Genomic DNA, 20705 nt, shown 5'->3' with positions numbered 1-20705 from the left:
TCTAAAAACGTTAAGACAACCGGTAGGGATTGAGGGGAAGTATTTGTAACATACATAACAGACAAAGAGTTAGTAGCCCAAACAGATCAGGAACACCACATCAGTATGAAAAAGATAATCCCGTAGAAAAAAAGGGGAAAGGAAATGAACAGGCAGTTCACAGACGAGGAAAATTAGTCAATTGTCATCGAAGCAGACCATTCGTGCCCCAAATCAATAATCTACTAAGCTGTTCATCCACCTGCAGCCTTGAGCAGCGCTGGCATCACCAGTATTTAAGGGTGAGTCAATTACTTCGTTTCTGAGGCTCACGTCTGATCTGAAAACCACGAGGACCCATCATCAAGTGACTCTACGGGAACATCGCACAAGAGACAGGCCATTTAACACAAGCAACGGAAGATCCCGACATTGGGATATTTAGCTCCGTGGTAAATCCTGGATTTAGTGCACTGCTCCCCCGAACGTCTTAGACCACTATGCCGACTGGGGGCCCCTTACGCTGCAGATGCTCGGGGCCTCGATAATCCAAACACCAGTTGGAGGCAACCACATTCCATTCTCATGTACGCTGATGGGAAGAGACAAGAATTATTTTTTAAAAAGATGTATTCTTGAAGGAATTTTTAATTAAAAAAAAATCAAAAGAAAAATTGCAACAGTGCCTAAATCTTTATTTTTCATAACCTACATTTTTTTTCAAATTAGACAGTTTTACACTGAATGACACAAAAGGAAACTTAAATTATCAATAGTTTACACGTAAGCTTGATTCCAGTCTTAATGAAAAGAAGTAGAACAAAAACAAAGGCCCTCAAGAAAGCTTCCGTAGCACGTCCCGCTCGGCGGACTGGCAGCTGCTGGCTCTGCTTCTGACTTGGATTGTCTGGGGCGCCTGGGGGTGACAGGCCACGAAGCGCACGAGCCCCCAAATGCAGCTCGCTGGTGGCGGGCACAGACACGCACCTTCCTCACCCGCTGCCCCTGTAACAAACTGAACTGGCTTTGAAATGTAAACTGCGTGATCCTGGCTAACAGAGCCGCCGGAAGCGCCTTCTGCCACCCACCAGTGACAATCAGTGATGCGAGGACAGGCGGGCCGGGCCAGGAACATCAGGACACCAACTCCTAAAAAGCAACTACTCTACTGGAAATTCATGTCTGGTGAAATGGGGCCAGATTCTCATCTCGCTATTTCCAAATTATAAGTATCCTCACATAATTTTACAAGTTAAAATGTCATTTGTGATTGCTGTATCTCTGATTCTACACCCTGAACTACTGCTGGGGGAAGGAAAGACTTCTGCTTCTAAAACTGGACAAAAGCCCCCAACCAGCTGTGGCTGCTCGGGCCAGAGCCGTCTCCGTGCCACGTCCCAGGCTCCCTTCTCTTCTGTGAGGGGAAAATCTCACAGTGATCTCAGAAAGGTGGGGTTTGGGACGTTATATAGCTGTTTGGTGTATCATTGTTGCTTAATTAAAAAGGATGCTATAAAAATCCCACCAGAGCGAGGTTGCAACTCTGGGTGCAACCGACGTGGGCTGCAAGGACAGGGGCCGCAGTGCGGCGAGCGGGCACGGAGGGTACAGGACCGCCAGGCCGCGCCCCTCCCACGCCCCAGCCGCCCCCGTGCCCGGCTGTGCCCCGTTGCTGTCACGAGTGACCCCCTTCGTCCTGCCGGCCGCGGACGGCTACGGCTGGCTCTAGCACACAGCCTGCCGCCAGGGCAAGGATCTGTCATTGCTGAAAACCAGTGTGTCAGCTCCACACGGGGTCTGCGGCCCCTGGGGGGGGGGGGGTGACCAAGGCTGACCACATCCGCTCCTCCTCCAGCAAAGATCGCCACAGTGAGCACTTCCTGGGGCTTGCCTTGCCAGCTTTTCTTACAGTACTCATGAGATGGGGCGTCAGAGGTCAACTAATTCCTGATTTTTTAAGTCAGCAATCCCTCACCTACAAAAAAAGAAATCCTCCTGTTCCTTTTACACTAGCACTGTGTACTCCTAGATAGTGAGTCCTGGCGGCTTCTCTGAAGGAGACGGTCAAGCGCACCAGGGCTGGCTCTCCTCTGGCAGTTAGGATTCTAAGTAGATTATCTTTTGCTTTCTCCTGAAGCTCCTGCCAGTTTCTGCTTCCTACATTATGATTTCACATTAGCTATGATTAGTACATATTTACAGACTTGTGAGAAGAGCATGAAAACGTCGGAAGGCTCTGCTAGGACTTTCCATTTCCCTTCTGCAGCAGCAAAGAGGCAGAATCAGCCCAACACACCAGCATCAGAGAAAAAGAAAAACACCTCAACAAATTAAAATAATATTCAAACCACAACATTTAGTTTATCTACATCCAGCTCAATAGCAACATTTATAATATATCAATAATTTTTATCAGATTTTTCTCTTTAGGGTACCTTTTTAATATGTTCTGATTATTTACAACTGTACAAGCAAAGCACACACTCCCAAGTGCACATATTTAATACAGTATCGACTATTTGCATTTACAGGGTTTCTCAACAATCTGAAGAAGGTCAACTGTTGGAGATCTTCGGGGTGTACTGCAGACCTGTGCTACAGAATGCTCGCTCGGGGACACCCGTGGCGGCAGCCCCACCAGACTGAGCAGCTCTGTACCCCTCGTGCCAACCCGGGGGCCAGTCTCCACCAACTCTAAGCTGTCTTATACAAAAGTTAAGGCAAAGTCATTTTCAAGTTTAAATAAAATTCAAGTCTTTAAATATTGGATGGAAATAATGTTTTAAAAAGAACCCTCAGTCTTGTTAAATAACCTTTTGTGGAATAAACTGTATGGTTACATTTAGCAGGAAATGTTTTAATGTCTGCTTAGAATACTTCAAGAAAAAATTTAGGCATTTTAAAACAAAATAATTTATATTTAACTTTATTATGAACCGCTAGCGTTAGTGCATGCGCGTTCTTCAGAGTGCAGCACTTCCGGAAGGGGATCAGTGAGACCCTCGTCTGGGAGGGACCGTCAGCCTCACCACCGAGCCCCCCCGAGACTCCACTCCCTCACGACTTAAGCAACGCTTCCACTGCGGGCCGACGCGGAGCCACGGGAAGGCGCCCACACAGCGGCTAATGCGGGGGAGCCGCGGGGGCCACGGGGGTGCCCACGCCCTCCTGCCAGCTCTCGGGAGCAAGACAACATCAGGGTACATTTTTGCGGGGACACGTGAGTGGGCAACCAGGTTTATGTTTTCATTTAAGTTCTATTCACAATGTGCTTTGACTCTGTCTTACACAACAACCACTTGAGACAGGAGTGAGAGGCTGGTTACTTGCTTGCAGCACATCAAAACTCAAGGTTTCAGGGCTCTCTGGGGTGCATCTCGCCCAGTAGGTCAATAATGGGCTGTGTTTTTTTAAAAAAACAAAAACAAAACCAAAACCACTAGCGTCACTTGCTAAGATTCTGAATGAAGTACAACTCCCAAGCCAGCGGGGGCATGACCTGACCCCTTTTTCTTCTCCGGGCCACACTGACCGTGTCGCCTCCAACCCCGATCCCAGCGGTCTTCAGCCCACCCATCGGTCTGGACATCTCAAAGGAATGCACTTGCTAACCAGTTATTTTAAAAAATGAAGTAGCATAGTTCCGCTTAATTTAGAAAAACTCACTATATATAGCTTGCATTCATAGCCACATGGAGGCTTAATAAAAATATCAATTTGTTAGGATAAATGCATTTTCTATCCTGAAAAAAATCAGACTTATGCATCACCTCCAGTTAAGCACCAACCTAAAATAAGGTTTATATTAATTAAATCCTGAAAAATAGATTTTTTTCAAGAGGGGGAAAATCCGACTCATGGAAGAAAAACCACTTGCAGGCACCTCACCGGCCTTGTCTACGCTGCAAGCCCCTAACCAGCGGCTCATTCTTGGCCCCGAGTGGGACAGTGCTTAGTTGTGGCGACCCCAGCTCCTCACAGCCCTCCCAGACCTCGGCGCTCACTGAGGGGACTTGGGAGGGGTGCTCTGTTCTCTGTGTGGACGCTTCCCGGCAGCCGGGGGCGAGGGCCGGCGGCCCGGTGGCCTCCTCTGGTCTTTGGGTGGTCCCGGGTTGGACTTGGGGGCAGGGGGCTCTCTCTCGGCGAGCTTCTTTTCTTCCTTCCCACAACTGATGGCGTTGGGCTTTTGTTCTTTTGGGGGCTGCGACGGGGAAGACGGAGGCTCTCTACTCGTCCTCTGACAAATCTCCGCATAGCTGGGTTTTCGCAATTCCTGGGAAAGGGACACAATGCTGGGGTTACGTGCACAAAAGGCCACCTCCAAACGTGTGAAGTTCACTTCGGGAAAGTGAGCAATGTTTTCAGCGGATGCTCAATTCCACACTCAAAAGTGCTGTCACTTGTAAAAGCTCATAAATTTCAACCAGTTGTGCTTCCCCTGCAGCACAAAGCTCCCTCCAAGACACTCTAGGAACATCTTATAAAAACGGATAAAACCAGAAAAGGTCCTGGCATATGCAGTGCCAGCCTCTGCACTCTCGAGTCACAAGGAAGCCCTGAAAAAAGGTGTGAGAAAAGCTGCCCCTGGAAAGAGCCAGAAGCAGCATCTACCTCCTCCGCCCACACGTCCTTACAAACACCCTCACATCGCACGGCATGGGCTTCCTGGAACACCTGAACCATGCAGCCCATCACTTACCAAGGAGCTTCAAATAATGTCTGTGCCCATTTCAAACCACCACAGGCTGGTGGTGTAGATCCAGGGAAGGTGAAGACAGAGTTAAAAACTTTTTTTAAAAAGTTAATTTTTCAGGTAAGTGGAAGCTTGAAGGCTAAATAACAGAAGAGAAACTTAAAACTATTTCACCTCCATAAGCCATTACTAACTTAAAAGTAACTGTAATCTATAAAAACGTTTCCTTTAAAGATGCAACCTTATAGACAGGGTTTAACTCCCAAATCTAAATGACAAAAGTTCACTGAATCAGAATAAACCAGGTTGGCTGCACCAGGGGGGAAGGAGGCAGGCAGAGGAGGCGGAGGGAGGCCTGCAGCCAGGACGGAGCCGCCCAGGGGTGGGAGCAGGTGGGCAGGGGTGGCGTGGCTTCTTCCCGGTGTCCACTGGGACAAGTGATCGGAATCCATGGAGAACACCGGGCTGCAGTCTTGAGACTTCAAAAGACAACCTGGCTCAACCAACAGTGAAGTAAGAAGCCCCCAGGGTGGCGGCAATGAGAAATAACCAGGACACTCAGTGGAAAGTCAGCAGCCAATACTCAAGGAATTAGGTGAGGAAAGCACAGCACCTACACACGTAAAAAACCCAGCAAACCAGACTTCCACTGAAAATAAGCTGACACAGAAAAGGAACACCACGCCCCTCCTCCCCGGGGTGGGAAGGGCGGCCAGGACACGTACCGTGGCAGCGCCGTTCACCTGCACTGATTTACTTGCCGTTGTCGTCAGGGCAGAAGGAAGTCTGTCCACACTTGAGGCTTCTCTCTGCTTCTCCACCACCTTGGGATCCCTGTAAAAATGCCACCCAAGGTCTGAATCTCCCACTCACGACAGGCAAGGGCAGTCCGACAACACGGAGGCGCGGCAGAAGGCCGTACTTACTCGGGCAGACAGGCCGGGGAGGGAGACCGCCCATAGGCTGCGGACACAGCACTGGAAGCCGGCACCAAGGGCTCTCTGGGGCTCACCGCGGGGAGCGTGTTCGTGCTTGCATCCGTATTTAGGCTCTGAAAACCAGGGGAAGGACAGTTCAATGAGGGGAGAGACACAGCCTTCAGATTTCTGTCCTAATGACCTTAGACACACCAAAAAAGGTCCCAGTCTGAACGACAAGGAGGCTTTCTGCCTTCCTCCTGGGGGCCCCGGGGTCACTCTGCTGGGGCTGGAAGCATGGCCTCTACCAAAGGGAGCAACCAGCAGTGAGAGGAAATAGAGCCCTGCCTGTCCTCCAGAGTGCTCCCCCACTGCCCGCAAACACCTCACCCCTTGTGTGACTCAGGCCCCCCTCTGGGCCTCCACTTTCGCTGTCCACAAGCCTGTTTTCTCCACAGAATAAATACCAAAGGCATCTTATTCCTGACACCCCAATGCCTAGCACAGCCTGGCACATAATGAACCCTCAAATTTCTGTTAAATGTGGAGTTCCCAATCTAATTCCGTGTGGCTCCTTCTTGTAACTAAAATCAAAAAGATCGACACTTCCCTACAGACATAAATGTGGGTGCCTCAAGGTGGGTGGCCGGTGTTGGCAGTTCCCAGCCCTAGAAGCAGGTGTAATTATTCCCAGTTTAACAGCCGAGAAAATGAAAGCTTGGAACACGGACATTAAATCTGTCCGCGGTCATGGGACAAAGACGTGAGTACCACCAGCTGCTCTTACTCCAGACAGCGCCCCCCACACGGCGGCAGCTCACCAGGGCAGTGTTCCTCATGCGTTCCTCACGGATACGTCACTGGAAGTCAGCACGGGCACTAAGAACGCATTCTTACAATTCTACTTTCAGAGCGGGTCAAAGGTTCAGCTGTAGACTGAACCGAGAACATCTCGAGGGAGCAAGGTGGGTGGGATGGCACCGTCTATGCCCTGTGCCCCCAGTGCTGTGGCCCTGCCACAGCACCAGACTCTTCACAAGTGCATGCTCAGCTGAAGGAAGCCGGGCTAGTGGGAAGGTGCGAGTGGAAAATGCCTCCTTTCTGTAAAGGTTCACTTACTCCAGGGTATGGTCTTGTCTCGCTGTGCCGGAGTGCAGACTGCAGCCAGCGTGACCCAGCTCCCTTCTGGGGACGAGCTGCCAAGCACCACCCCGCCCCCCAAGCAGCTCCCACACTCAAGCGCCAAGGCAACAGAAAATGCTGTTGCAGGGGCCCCACCAAGAAGCTGTGCCTCCCCGGGCTGTGGAATCCAGCTCAGACTTCTTCAAAGTAGGCATTCATGGAGACTCGAAATGTAAAAAATAGTAGTTGCTGCTTTTGGAGCGGGGTGGAGGCTAGCCTGTTTGCCCCCTGTGTGCCTGACACCAAGGGTTACGAGCAAGGCCAGGGGGTCACTGGAAGTCAAGGCCCCTTACCCGCACCAACTCTAACATCACTGGAGAGAGGCAGCTATAGCCCAGAGACTAGTGTCCGAAAGTTTAAGACTTAAAATAATGCACAAGACATGCCAGATGTACGTAGCATGTGATTGTTACCGTAACGTACAGTCCTGCAGTCCGCCCCACTGCAAAGGTTAACAACAGGAGCAGGAAGCATGCAGCAGGAGGACGAGGGCTGGACATGGGGCTTTGTAAATCCCTCCCTGAGCCCTCTACTACGTTAGGATGTTTCCGGGCTCCTTGTTGTGGCATAGATCACTAAAAATTCTCATCACTTCTGCTGTAACTCAGATTTCTGTTTTATTTTGCAGACTTGTAAAATAAAGGTAGGTCCTGAATAACAACAATAAAAGTGCAATCTGAGCCTCGGGGTGACAGAGAGCATCTGTATGGCACATGATGCCAGTTTCCACCCCTGACCTTGGCAGACAGTAAGGGAATTAACAGAGAAGGTCTAGTCCCAGGTTCAAGTCTGACCCCACCACTCCAAACCCACGTGGCCTCCGGATCACTCACCCTCTCTGAAGCTCTTCCACATATGAAGACTGCCTGTATGAAGAGCGCGGCAGAGAGCCTGGCGCAAACTTGGCACTAGGCAAACATTCACGGTATGTGTCTTACCCTTTCTTTTGAGGACCCTATTAACAAGCTGGACAGCCTGTTTTCAAAGAGGTCCTCTGTCTTCAGGTGGCCTGCTGCCCCAGGCAACGGAGGGAAGTTGGACAGTCCTAATTCGAAGCTCGGGGATGGGGGCTTTGGTGGCGTTGGAGACTGAGTTTGACTCCTCTGAAAGAGAACAACACTGTCATGTTGCAGAAGCACACACCGTCCGACACTAAGACACAGAGCCGAAGAGTAAGGCAAACAATCCGTTCCAGCTTCTGATCTCTGTCTCCGTCTGAAAACAGAGAGGTCTCCCAATGACTGCAACACGTCGTCATTTAAACAAAGGTCATTTATCAGGCAACTGTAACCAACAGGAGCACAGTTATAAAGCCGAACCCCTGAGGCTGCCACCGGCTGTATGGAGCTACCTGTCTGCCATGCCAAGACCGTCCGGTTCCCAGTCCACAGTCGGCCAACACAAACCAGGGGTACACAGGCACGTGGCCAAGCATAGCACAGAGGCATCGGATGGACGAGTGAGGGAGGCAAACTCAACCCCACCGGTCGAACATCACGACAGCCTGAGTACAGCCGCTGACGGTACTCCTCTCCAGACAGGAACTGTGTTATCACCAGAGAGCCTGCCACCCAACTTACAAAGGAGGTAGTGAAAGAAATAAACAAAAAAATGCCACTCTGAACTCCCTGAAACTTATGTAAGAAATTTTACAAAGATTTCCATTAAAAAATAGTTTAAGAAGGGGGAAGGGACTTCAGTTATCTGAAACCTCACTTTGTATTTTAAAATCACTATGTAAAAACATGGTTATTTCATGACAGATTTTTATCAGGTTCCTTGAGTTTGTTTTCTTCATAATAATATCCAAGAGTAATTTATAAACCCAAGATCCCAGAAGAAAGGCAATGATGGGGGCAGAAAGTTTATTTGAGGAAGTGACAACTGAAAACTTCCCTAATCTGGGATCCAGGAGGCAAAAAGAACTCCCATCAAAATCAACAAAAGCAGCACAACACCAAGACATACTGTAATGAAATTTGCAAAATACAATGATAAAGAAAAAGTCTTAAAAGCACTTAAGACAAAAGAAGTCATTAACTTACAAAGGAAGAGCTGTAAGATTTTAGCTGGAGATTTCTCAACAGAAACCTGGCAAAAGGCAGAAGAGAGTGGAATGACATATTCAACGTGCTGAATGGGAAAAATCTGCATCTAAGAACAGTATATCCAGTAAGGCTATCTATCATTCAGGAAAGGAGAGACAAAGGGTTTCCCAGACCAACAAAACCTAAAGAAGTTCACGACCACTAAACCAACCTGGCAAGAAATATTAAGGGGACTCTTTGAGGGGAAAAGAGAGAACAAAAATGACAAAGACAGGAAGGATCAGAGAAAATCTCCAGAAACAAAACAAGTAATAAAATGGCACTAAATATATATCTATCAACAATCACTCTGAATGTAAATGGATTAAATGCTCCAATCAAAAGACAAAGGGCATAAAAACAGATTTTAAAATAAAGCAAGATCCATAACATGTGCTGCCTACGAAGACTATTTTAGACGCAAAGACACCTCCAGATTGAAAGTGAGGGGGTGGAGAACCATTTATCAAGCAAATGGATATCAAAGAAGGCCAGAGTAGCAATCCTTGTATCAGACAATCTAGATTTTAAACCAAAGACTGTAACAAGAGATCAAGAAGGGCACTATATCATAGTAAAGGGGACAATCCAACAAGATCTAAAAATTGTCTTTATGCACCCAACATGGGCGCACCCAAATATATAAACCAATTAATAACAAACATAAACTTACTGGCGATAACACATAATAATAGTAGGGGACTTTCACACCCCACTCACAGCAATGGACAGATCATCTAATCAGCAAATCAACAAGGAAACAATGGCTTTGAATGATACAATGGAGCAGAAGGACTTAACAGATATATTCAGAACATTTCTAACACAGCAGAATACACATTCTTTTCAAGTGCACATGGGATATTGTCCAGAATAGATCACATATTAGGTCACAAAGCAGGCCTCAACAAGTACAAAAAGACTAGATCATACTATGCATATTTTGAGACCACAAGGCTACGAAACTTAAAGTCAACCACAAGAAAAAATCTGGAAAGACCACAAATACATGGAGGTTAAACAACACGCTACTGAACAATGAATGAATGGGTCAACCAGAAAATCAAGTAAGAAATAAACACACTGAAACAAATGAAAATGAAAACACAATGCTCCAAAACCTCTGAGATGCAGCACAAGCTGTTCTAAGAACGAAGTATAGAGCAATACAGGCCTACCTCAGGAAGCAAGAAAAATCTCAAATAAACAACCTAACCTTACACCTGAAAGAGATAGAAAAAGAAAAACGCCTAAAGCCAGCAGAAGGAAGGAAATAATAAAGATAGAGCAGAAATAAGTGATATAGAAACTAAAGAAAACAACAGATCAATGAAACCAGGAGGTGGTTCTTTGAAAAAACTAATAAAATTGATAAACCCCTAGCCAGACCTATCAAAAAGAAAAGAGAAAGGACCCTAAATAAATAAAATCACAAATGAGGAGATATAACAACCAACACCGCAGAAATACAAACAACAGTAAGAGGCTATCATAAAAAAAACTATATGCCAAAAAAATGGACAACCTGGAAAAAACAGATAAATTCCTAGAAACATATAATCTACCAAAACTGAAACAGGGAGAAAAAGAAAATTTGAATAGACTGATAACCAGCAAAGAAACTGAATCAGTAATCAAAAACTCCCAACAAACAAAAGTCCAGGGCCTAATGGCTTCCCAGGGGAATTCTACCAGCATTATCCTAATTCCAAAATCAGATAAAGACTCCACTGAAAAAAGAGAACGTCAGGCCAAAAGCCCTGATGAACACGGATGCAAAAATTCTCAATAAAATACTAGCAAACCAAATCCAATAATACATTAAAAAAAATCATTCACTATAATCAAGTGGGATTTATTCCTGGGTTGCAAGTGTGGTTCAATATTCACAAATCAATCAACATGACTTACCACATTAATAAAAGAAAGGATAAAAACCATATGATCATTTCAGTAGATGCAGACAAAGCACAACATCCATTCATGATAAAAACCCTCAACAAAGCAGGTATAGAGGGAACATACCTCAGTATATAATAAAGGCCATCTATGAAAAACCCACAGCATCTTCAATGGGGAAAAAATGAGAGCTTTTCCTGTATGGTCAGGAACACGACAGGGATGTCTGCTCTCACCACTGTTACTTAACATAAGCACTGGAAGTCCTGGCCTTAGCAATCAGACAACAGAAAGAAGTAAATGTCATCCAAATCGGCAAGGAAGAAGTCAACACTTCCACTATTTGCAGACGACATGATAGCCTATATGGAAAACTGGAAAGATCGTAGCAAAAAACTGCTAGAACTGATACACAAATTCAGTAAAGTCACAGGTTACAAAATCAATGTATAGAAATCTGTTGCATATCTATACACCAATAATGAAGTAGCAGAAAGAGAAATTAAGGAATCAATCCCATTTATAACTGCACCAAAAACAGTTAAGATACCTAGGAATAAGCCTGACCAAACAGGTGAAAGACCTGTACACTCTGAAAACTATAAAACACTGATGAAAGAAATTGAAGCTGACACAAAGAAATGAAAAGGCATTCCATGTTCATGGATTGGAAGAACAAATATTGTGAAAATGTCTATACAAGCCAAAGCAATCTACACATTTAATGCAATCCCTATCAAAATACCCACAGAATTTTTCACAGAACTAGAACAAACGATCCTACAATGTGTATGGAACCACAAAAGACCCTGAATAGGCAAGGCAGTCTTGAGAAAGAAAAAAAAGCTGGAAGCATAACAATTCCAGACTTCAAGCTCTATTACGAAGCTGTAATCAAGACAGTATGGTACTGGCACAAAAACAGACACATAGATCAATGGAACAGAGTAGAGAGCCCAGAAATGGACCCTCAACTCTATGGTCAACTCATCTTCGACAAAGCAGGAAAGAATGTCCAATGGAAAAAAGACAGTCTCTTCAACAAATGGTGTTGGGAAAACTGGACAGACACATGCAGAAGAATGAAACTAGACCACTTTCTTACACCATATACAAAAATAAATTCAAAATGGATCAGACACCTGAAACCATAAAAATCCTAAAGAGAACACAGGCAGTAATTTCTCTGACAGTGGCAGTAGCAACTTCTTTCTTGGTATGTCTTCAGAAGCAAGGGAAACAAAAGCAAAAATGAACTATTGGGACTTCATTGAGATAAAAAGGTTCTGCACAGCAAAGGAAACAATCAACAAGACTAAAAGGCAACTTTTGGAACAGGAGAAGATATATGCAAATGATGTATCTAATAAAGGGTTAGTATTCAAAATACATAAAGAAGTTACAAAACTCAACACCCCACAAATGAATAGTCAGTCCTATTAAAAAACAGGCAGAAAATGTGAACAGACATTTCTCCAAAGATATCTGGAGAGCGAACAGACACATGAAAAGATGCTCAACATCATCCGTCATCAAGGAAATGCAAATCAAAACCACAATGAGATAAAATGTCACACCTGTCAGAATGACTAAAATTAACAAGACAGGAAACAACAGGATCTGGAGAAAGGGGAACTGTCATGCACTGTTGGTGGGAATGCAAACTGGTGCAGCCACTCTGGAAAACAGTATGGAGGTTCCTCAAGAAGTTAAAAACAGAAGTACCCTGTGATCCAGCAATCAAACTACTGGGTATTTACCCAAAGCATACAAGAACACTAGTTCAAAGGGATACATGCACCCCAATGTTTATTTACAATAGCCAAACTATGAAAGCAGCCCAACTGTCCATCAACTGATAAATGGATGAAGAAGATATGGTATATACAACAATGGAATATTACTCAGCCATCAAAAAGAATGAAATCTTGCCATCTGCAATGACATGGATGGAGCTAAAGAGTATTACGCTAAGTGAAATAAGTCAGAGAAAGACAGACACCATACGATTTCACTCATATGCAGAACTGAAGAAAACAAAACAGATGGCAAGGGGAAAAGAGAGAGACAGAGAGAACCCAAGAAACAGACTCCTCACTCCAGAGAACACACTGCTGGTCACCAGAGGGGAGGGGGCCGGGGGGTGGGTGAACAGGTGATCAGGATGGAGGAGGGCACCTGCTGTGATGAGCACGGTGACATACACAAGCGCTGAATCACTACACTGTACACTAATGTTACACTGTGTTGAGTAACTGGAATTGAAAACTTTTAAAAATAACTAAAACGCAAGAGGAAGTTAAAAATATCAATCCCACTGTGTCCTTCTGGCATCCCTGCCTGCTTCTCACCTTTATCATGGTGCAGATACCTGAAGTTCAGCTCAGTTTCGGGAGTGACGTGCCCTCAGGAGTAAGCTCCCTTTCACTCCACTCAGCCTCTCCACGCTTCAGTAACTCAGCAAGGCTCTGTCATGCACAGACCGATAGTCTCAAAGTAGTTCTCTGGGGCTTTAAACATCTGCATTTTTCTGAGGTGAACCCAGGTTTTCAGAAGACCATATTTCCAGGCATTAAAACTTCACAAAAATTTATTAAATCTTGAGTTTTTAGGAACGAAAGAGGCAGGCAACTGCCTAGATGCAGGAGTTACAGAACGGCAGTGCCTACATAGGAAGTTTGATCTTGAATGCAGTGTTTAACATTTTTTAGGATTTGCATGGCCTGAGGTGAGGTACGAACTGGCCCTGGTCCCACAGCCTTGCTGGGCCAAGTGAGCACACGCTATTATCCGTCTCCAAGTTCCAGAAGTCACCAGAATGTCCCAATGCAGCCACAGATGCACTCCCCTTAAGAAATGTACCTGCATCACATGCCTGGGCTTCCAAGCGGCCACAGGTAAGACCACGTGAGTCAGGAACACAAAATGTAACAGAGATGGCAATGGGAAGAAATGTCACCTCTACAGGTAATTTAGTAACCAAGGAGAATAATTCATTTAAGGTAACTAGTTAAGTGACGACCTCCTCTCTTGTTAGTCCAAATGTTACAGGAATTCATTAATTCCAACTGTAATCAACCAATATAAACGACCTCACCAAAGGGTTCACCCAAAACCAGACTAAACTGACCAACAAGGCAGAACTATGGATGTTTTAGTAACTACTAATTCGTACTTTCAAGACAGAGAAAACAGATCTTTTGTAAAGGGAGAGCACATACCCACCGGCTCAGGGGGCTGGACCAAGAATTTACTCAAGGTCTTTCCAGTCCTCCAAGTGTCAGTGTCTACATCCTTCTTCCCACATGTCCACACACGCTACTAACTGGGTATACTTCGCGCGGAAACACACTGGATCCATCCCCACACCAGAGCTTGGTAGAAGCATTATCCATAGGAGGAACTTTTATGTAACCCCAAGAAATGTGGCCATGCCTCAGGTACTCAGCATTCACATGAGCCCACCCCTTATTCTTGGGTTTGTTCCAACCTTAAGTTACCACTTTCTTTTTTTTTTTTAAAGTGAGACAGACAGCACAGGCAGGGGAAAGGCAGAGGGAGAGGGAGAAGCAGGCTCTACGCTGAGCTGGGAGCCCGACACGGGGCTCGATCCCAGGACCTGGAGATCATGACCTGAGCCGAAGGCAGACGCTTAACCATCTGAGCCACCCAGGCGCCCCGGCAGTAATGCTTTCTACATAGGAGATACAAGTTAAACGTTGTGAATAAAAAATACCAATGAATTAATTCCTACTGTTCAGTGCAGTTAATTTCACTTGTACTGTACAGTTACCCACACAGACAGAACTCATCTCCAAGTGTGCATAGACCACTGTGTGTGCACACTAGGTTCTCAGCCGTGCCCACCGCACAGAGTGTGCACATGGAGACACCAGGTGTCGACACGCCGGAGACTTGTCAGCAACCAGCACTTCTACAGAATCGCCTCTAGCTTCTCCTCTTCAGGCTGCCACGTCAGTTACCACCTGATGCTCACCACATTAAGAGAAAACCTCTTCTGAAAAGCTCCACACGTCTTAACCTTCATTCATGTAGTTAAATCTCACGTTTGTTTAGTACAAATTAAGTTTAAAAGTCTTTTAATAGTGTCAAGGGCTGAATGTACTCACTGTCAGCTTCTCCTCCCGTTTCTTCCGGTAGCCAAAGGAATTCTTCCTAGACAAGAGGAAAGCAAAAGACTGTGAATTTTTTCCCACTTGGAAGGTTTTTCATTGAGCACATGTATGTGCACACATAGTCTTTCTTACTTTGTAATCTGTTACAGTTAACTTTTGATTGCAAAATCCCAACCTTAGGAAGTATAAGCAAAACAAGAATTTTATAGTAAAAGACTAAAAGTAATGTCTAGATTTGAAAAAGAAAAAAGAAAGAAAAACATTTACTGACAGAATTTTCCTAGTGGTCATTTAGAATTTTTGTTACATGAACACCTGAATATCCATTCAGTTGCAATGATGAGATATATAAAATGAGACAATGAGCTAACAGGTGAACTAGTAAACACTGCTAATGAAAATATATCAGGTTATAATCATCAAAGTAGAAAGACCCAGAAGCAGGCTAGTGTGCTCTCACTCCCTCCCTCAGCCCTGACATGACTTCATCAGCCCCCTCCCGCTACCCACCGGCTGGCAGCAGGGTTTCCAAGCCCCAGGAACCAGCAATACCCAGCTTCTGGCTGCGTGCACAGGGCTCTAGATTTCTGGGGGCCAGCACCCTTGCCCGGCACTGAAGCAACAAACACCAACTGAGTGGCCAAGGCCCAGGAGGCCCTGAGGCCATATGCCTCAGACAGGCATGCTCCGGACAGGCTTCCGTGGCCTAACAGCCCACAAGCTAATTCTATTCCATAATATTTGTTTTAATTTACTTATCCCTTTGTTATTTCAACTGAATACACTGGTACTGTGTAAGCTGGAAAGGAGTTCAAAGAAATAATCTTGACTAATTCGTTTACTTTACAGAAAACCTACAAGCAGTCTTGCCCAAGATGGCCTAACGAGCTTAGAGCTTAGGGCCCTCGACTGCGATGTATTTGAAAATAACAATTATAAAACATGCCGAATTGATGGAATTTGAAAACACTAATAACTTATTAGGACAGGTAGGTCACAGCTGTCTGACAGCAGCTCTGAAGGACTCACCTCCCTCTCCCTAAGCCAGGAGGCGACTCCGCACTGCTCTGCTCCACTCGACCAGACCCAACCTCCCTCTTGGTGTAGGTTGGAGGATTCTGTATCCGCGTTCTAGGCTGACCTGTCTGCCGTGTTTGTGGGCTTCGAACACCATTAATTAGGCGGTCTGCAGTGAAGTTAAATATTGAAGGGCTTTCTAATAGCCCAGCTCCTCTCTCTGCACTGGGAATGGTGTGGCGTAGATGAGATTTACTAGGATTCCTGTAAACAAAAGGTTTGCATACATTCAGTTACAATGCGATCGTGGCGTCCTAAAATGAGACTGCTAATATATGAATGTCTCAGCTAAAATAAAAACACTGCTGAAGAAATAGTTCATGCACACTGCGTCTGATAGTGCGAATCTGTAAAGTATCAATGTCCTGCTTAGTGGCAGTGCAAGCCCACATTAAAGGCAGACACATGCAGATACAAGCTGCAGACAATCTGTAGGCACTCCGACACACATTTAAGGGGTTCCTCTCACAGCATGTTATTCTATGCCTCGAGCAGTTTGATCTGCACTGGTCAAACAAATCCCAACAGATCATCAGAAGCAGCTTCTTCACTTAGTAAAAGTGACTCATGCACGTGGTGAGGATTTCCAGGTTTAACACCATCTGTCCTGCTTTGCTGTTCGAGTACACACCATGGCAGTGACCCGTTACCACAAACCCCAGACAACCACGTTTTTGGCATTTCGTTTCAACCACTCATGGAACTTGCCTGCTTCTTGGAGGGTACTGTCTGAGCGAAGTCAGAGGAGATGCTGCAGGTTTGAAGGTTGGAGACGTAAACCCATTTATAAATCCAGTATTTGGAAACGGAGTTACCTAGATTCATTAAAAACAAACACGTCAACAAGCCATAGACAGACCTGGAATTGGCTAACACTGTACGCACCTTGTGGTTGCCTGGGTTGTTTCTTGACACTGTCTTCCATTTTATACCGAAAATATTCCCAGGCTGAAAAGAACATGGTGTTAGATCATTGCCAATGACCAGTATTTCCTGAGCCAGGCTGGGGGCTAAGACCTTTTTCTGGGCCGACTCGGGTGATCTTCCCACAGCAGCCTGCCGAGGAAGCTAACTGACACCTGTGCAGAGGCTACAGCTGAGAGCAAGCTGTGACAGAAAACGGATGTTAGGGACAGCGTAGGACCAAAAATTGCTAATTTAAAAAAAAAAAAAAGCAACAGAGGGTAAACTTTGGGGCAGAAAGATACTCTTGGGACTTCGTGAGACTCCTCGACGTATGTTTGAGAACAGCTCCCAGAGTCAGACTGTTTAAAAATGGATCAACCGGGCGCCTGGGTGGCTCAGTTGGTTAAGCGACTGCCTTCAACTCAGGTGATGATCCCAGGCTCCTGGGATCGAGTCCCGCATCGGGCTCCCTGCTCAGCGGGGAGTCTGCTTCTCCCTCTGACCCTACCCCCTCTCACGGTCTATCTCATTCTCTCTCTCAAATAAATAAATAAAATCTTAAAAAAAAAAAAAATGGATCAACCATCCCAGAACCAGATTCTGAAGATCGTAAACTATGCTAAGATCACTCATGACAAATCATTTCCTTTTACATACACAACTCTGGTATTTGCAAAATTGTGCTCAAGAGTTTAAAAAATAAATCAGTTCCTAACCCAATAATTTAACACGACTTGCTGAGAATTCACAGGCACTGTATCTTCACATCTGCTCAAAATGACACAGTATGCTTTAAAGCAAGCAAAAATGTGCCCACCCCCCCAAACTAGGATCAAAGGAACCCTCCTCGATGGCCAGACAACTGACCTCAGGTGCCAACAGCCCGGCCCCTGCTCCAGGACGGATACGGGGCCGATTAGAGAAATGAGAGAAGCGACTCAAGAGGAACTAAACAGCACAAGCGTGGCGGCTAGCCTCCTTGCGGAGAAATTCTTCAACACAAGAATTTAAGGACTCTATCTCCCTTGAAGGTTCTCTCATCATATATCAGGCTACATGGCCGTGGGCACACTTACAGAAAGTAGCAGAGATTTCAAAAAAGTAGTGCATTATCAGGATTCCCTCTGAAGAGAGAAGCAACTCTGAAGGCCAGCACCTGTCTGCTAACTGCCCCCTCCCCTGCACTGTGGTGGTTCTAGACCCTGGGGCTCTGCCAGCGCCCCAGAGGACCTCTCCTCACCCTTCCCCATCTGCCCTTCTCGCGTCCCATAAGCCACGGGCCAAAACCACATGCCCCAGGGCCCATTTAAAAGCTGTACAGCTGTCTCCCAGTTCCCCGCCTCAGCCTCTGGGTCAGCTCAGAGATCCCCACAATGCCACCCCCCACCTAGTGCCTCGGGACACGCTGCCCACTCTCCTGCAGCCCCTCTCCCTCCCACCCCTTCTGATAAGCTCAACAGAAAGGACATAACACCCGATAACCCCCTAATTATAAGTTCCAGAGTATTCGGTCCCATTTCTTCAATTACTGCCCGTTTGATGGACATCGTTGTCTCTTCCAGGCCACCTTCTTTCACGGACATGTCTTTACGTGTTGTCATGAAACAGGCACCAGCCGTCCCAGCTGAGGCGATGCTCTTCTCCCCAGCTCACCCCCTTCAGTCAACATCCTCTTTCTACCATGAGTGGTAACGAGAGCCCCAGATAACATCCCCACATCCCCCACCTGACCCGAGCCCCACACAACTGGCCCTGACTCGGTCCACAGCCGTATCCTCAAAGTCATTAAAACTCAACTCCTGCTTTCTGACCATGACCTTCCACACCCTCCACCTTCCCTCTCTCTGGTTCCAAAGAAAGCTGCCCTGCAACCCCGGGTGCACCTGTCCATCAGTCCATCCCCACTGTCTCAGGTGGGAGGCCAGCAGCCGGGGCTGAGCAGACCAGTCCTGACTTTCACATCCCACACTCCACCGAGCTCATGCCAGTGCCCAGGCAGGGTGCACCTGACCTCTCTAACCCCTCCAGCAGCACAACTGGAGAAAAGCGGACTGGATCCACTACACAGGCCAGCCAACTCTGGGGCTGGTGTGAGAAAAAAAGCTTGTAGGTCTTCTACTTGTCCTCAACTGTTAAAGTCTATTAAAACACCTCTGTCTCCTTAAAAGCATCTCTCCTTGCAAGCCCCCCGTGCTCAGGCATAACCCAGGGATCCCAGACTTCAGATCACATTTTGTGTTTTACTGGGGATTACACAGCTTAGGAAGGTACTGCTATACAGGAGGGCAGGGGGACTGGGCCAAGGATCAATATGATGGCCTATGAAGGTTTTTTTTTTAATGTACACAGCTGCATATTGATCTCCCAATTAAATTTAAATCCACAAAGGAACGGGAAGGTCTGTTCTACCATGGCAAACTGTCTGTGTACCTGGGTCCCCCACTACAACCTCATCTCTATCCTTCCAAGCACCTCGTGCAGTGTCCACGACGTCCTGCCGCACGAGCTCCACGTAAGGACAGGACTCACCAGGGGTGGGTCGAGATAGCTGTGTGCTGCCGACCACGTGTGGGGGGCGATCAGGCTGTACAGGGGGAGCTGCTGCTGGGGGCTGTAGACAGGAGGTAAGTAAAAGGAGGCGGTGTAGCGCTGCTGCGCGTAAAGGCTCATGTCCAGAGGTCTAAATCCATTCTTTGGCAAAAATGTGTTTATAGCTATTGCCTTTGCTTTTATCCGTGCCTGTTTGGGAATACAGAAATTTCTATCAGAGTACTCAAGAACTGATTGGCAAGTAAAGAAAAGTATAACCCATGGTCTTGCTTACCTTAATTGGTTTTCCTTGAAAAGTTTTCACTTCTTCTCGCAGATACTTGTAAGCCTGAGGGCAAAATCACCCAAAATACCACTGTGTTAATCTTATAAATAAGATGAACTGACAGTTAACTCAGGACCTCGAATAAGGAATGTTATAGTTAAAATATAAGGGAAAACACCCAGAACCTACACTGGGTCACAGATTCCTTAAAAAAGAACCTCTAGGAGCTAAGGAGCCTCTAGCAAAAAAAATCTCATGAACAACATTTGCATACAATTCTTTTAGTATTAACAGATACCACAAAAGCCTCCCACAACCACAGGCTAAGGATCCTGACCTGGGGAAAATAATGGACACCACACCCCTAACATTAAACCCCAGTTTGAAAATGGAATTGCACAGTTCAAGAAAGGGAAACATTCAGATTGCAGTTATTTCTGCAGCTCCTTATCCTTCTCCAAAGTGCCCTCCCTAACTGGGAAGGCTCTGTGCCACCTGCCCTGACCTTGGCCTACCTCCCCCCGTCCTGGTGAGGAGCACTGGCACCTGCCCCGCTGACAGGACTCTGCTCGTTCCCCACCGCCCTGCCCTCCTGTGCCCTTTCCCTCCACCCCACTCAAACCCGTCCTTCAAATGGCCGTTTCTCTCATCTCAACTTCCCAGCATCCACATCATCTACCACTTATCACCGTACAGCTGACCCTTGAACAACACGGGTTTGAACTGCAAGGGTCCACTTATATGCAGACTTCTTTCAATAAACACAGGACCAGTACTATGAACGTATTTTCTCCTGATTTTCTTCACAGTATTTTCTTTTCTCTAGCTTACTTTATTGTAAGAACACAATATATAATAAAAACAACATACAAAACGTGTTGATTGTTGCTGTTATCAGTAAGGCTTCAGATAGCTGAGCGGTAGACCATTAGTAGTTCAGATGTGGGGAGTCCATAGTTCCACGTGGACTCCTCCCTGCATGGGGTCAGCATCCCCAACTCCCTTGCCGCTCAG

General features: G+C 46.2%; 1 protein-coding gene across 2 annotated transcripts in view; it reads right to left on the bottom strand.

Annotated features, from left to right (window-relative positions):
- Positions 1 to 653: 653 nt before the first annotated feature.
- The window catches only part of LARP4B (La ribonucleoprotein 4B), an 87619-nt gene continuing 67567 nt past the window's right edge, over positions 654 to 20705 (bottom strand). For both annotated transcript variants that reach the window (XM_088025831.1, XM_088025830.1), the window contains 9 exons: positions 19701 to 19754; positions 19406 to 19615; positions 16679 to 16785; positions 15923 to 16174; positions 14888 to 14933; positions 7710 to 7874; positions 5599 to 5723; positions 5398 to 5506; positions 654 to 4252 (listed from right to left, as the gene is read on the bottom strand). In XM_088025831.1, the coding sequence (XP_087881957.1) occupies positions 3980 to 4252; positions 5398 to 5506; positions 5599 to 5723; positions 7710 to 7874; positions 14888 to 14933; positions 15923 to 16174; positions 16679 to 16785; positions 19406 to 19615; positions 19701 to 19754 (1341 nt within the window). In that variant the 3' untranslated portion in view covers positions 654 to 3979. The remainder of the gene's footprint in view (positions 4253 to 5397; positions 5507 to 5598; positions 5724 to 7709; positions 7875 to 14887; positions 14934 to 15922; positions 16175 to 16678; positions 16786 to 19405; positions 19616 to 19700; positions 19755 to 20705) is intronic.

The sequence above is a fragment of the Eumetopias jubatus genome, unplaced genomic scaffold, assembly GCF_037043125.1.
Source record: "Eumetopias jubatus isolate StellerSeaLion01/CBP00866 unplaced genomic scaffold, mEumJub1_p1.0 scaffold_8, whole genome shotgun sequence".
Taxonomy (NCBI): domain Eukaryota; kingdom Metazoa; phylum Chordata; class Mammalia; order Carnivora; family Otariidae; genus Eumetopias; species Eumetopias jubatus.
Note: the sequence above shows the minus strand (reverse complement) of the source record. Positions and strands in the feature narration are given on the sequence as shown.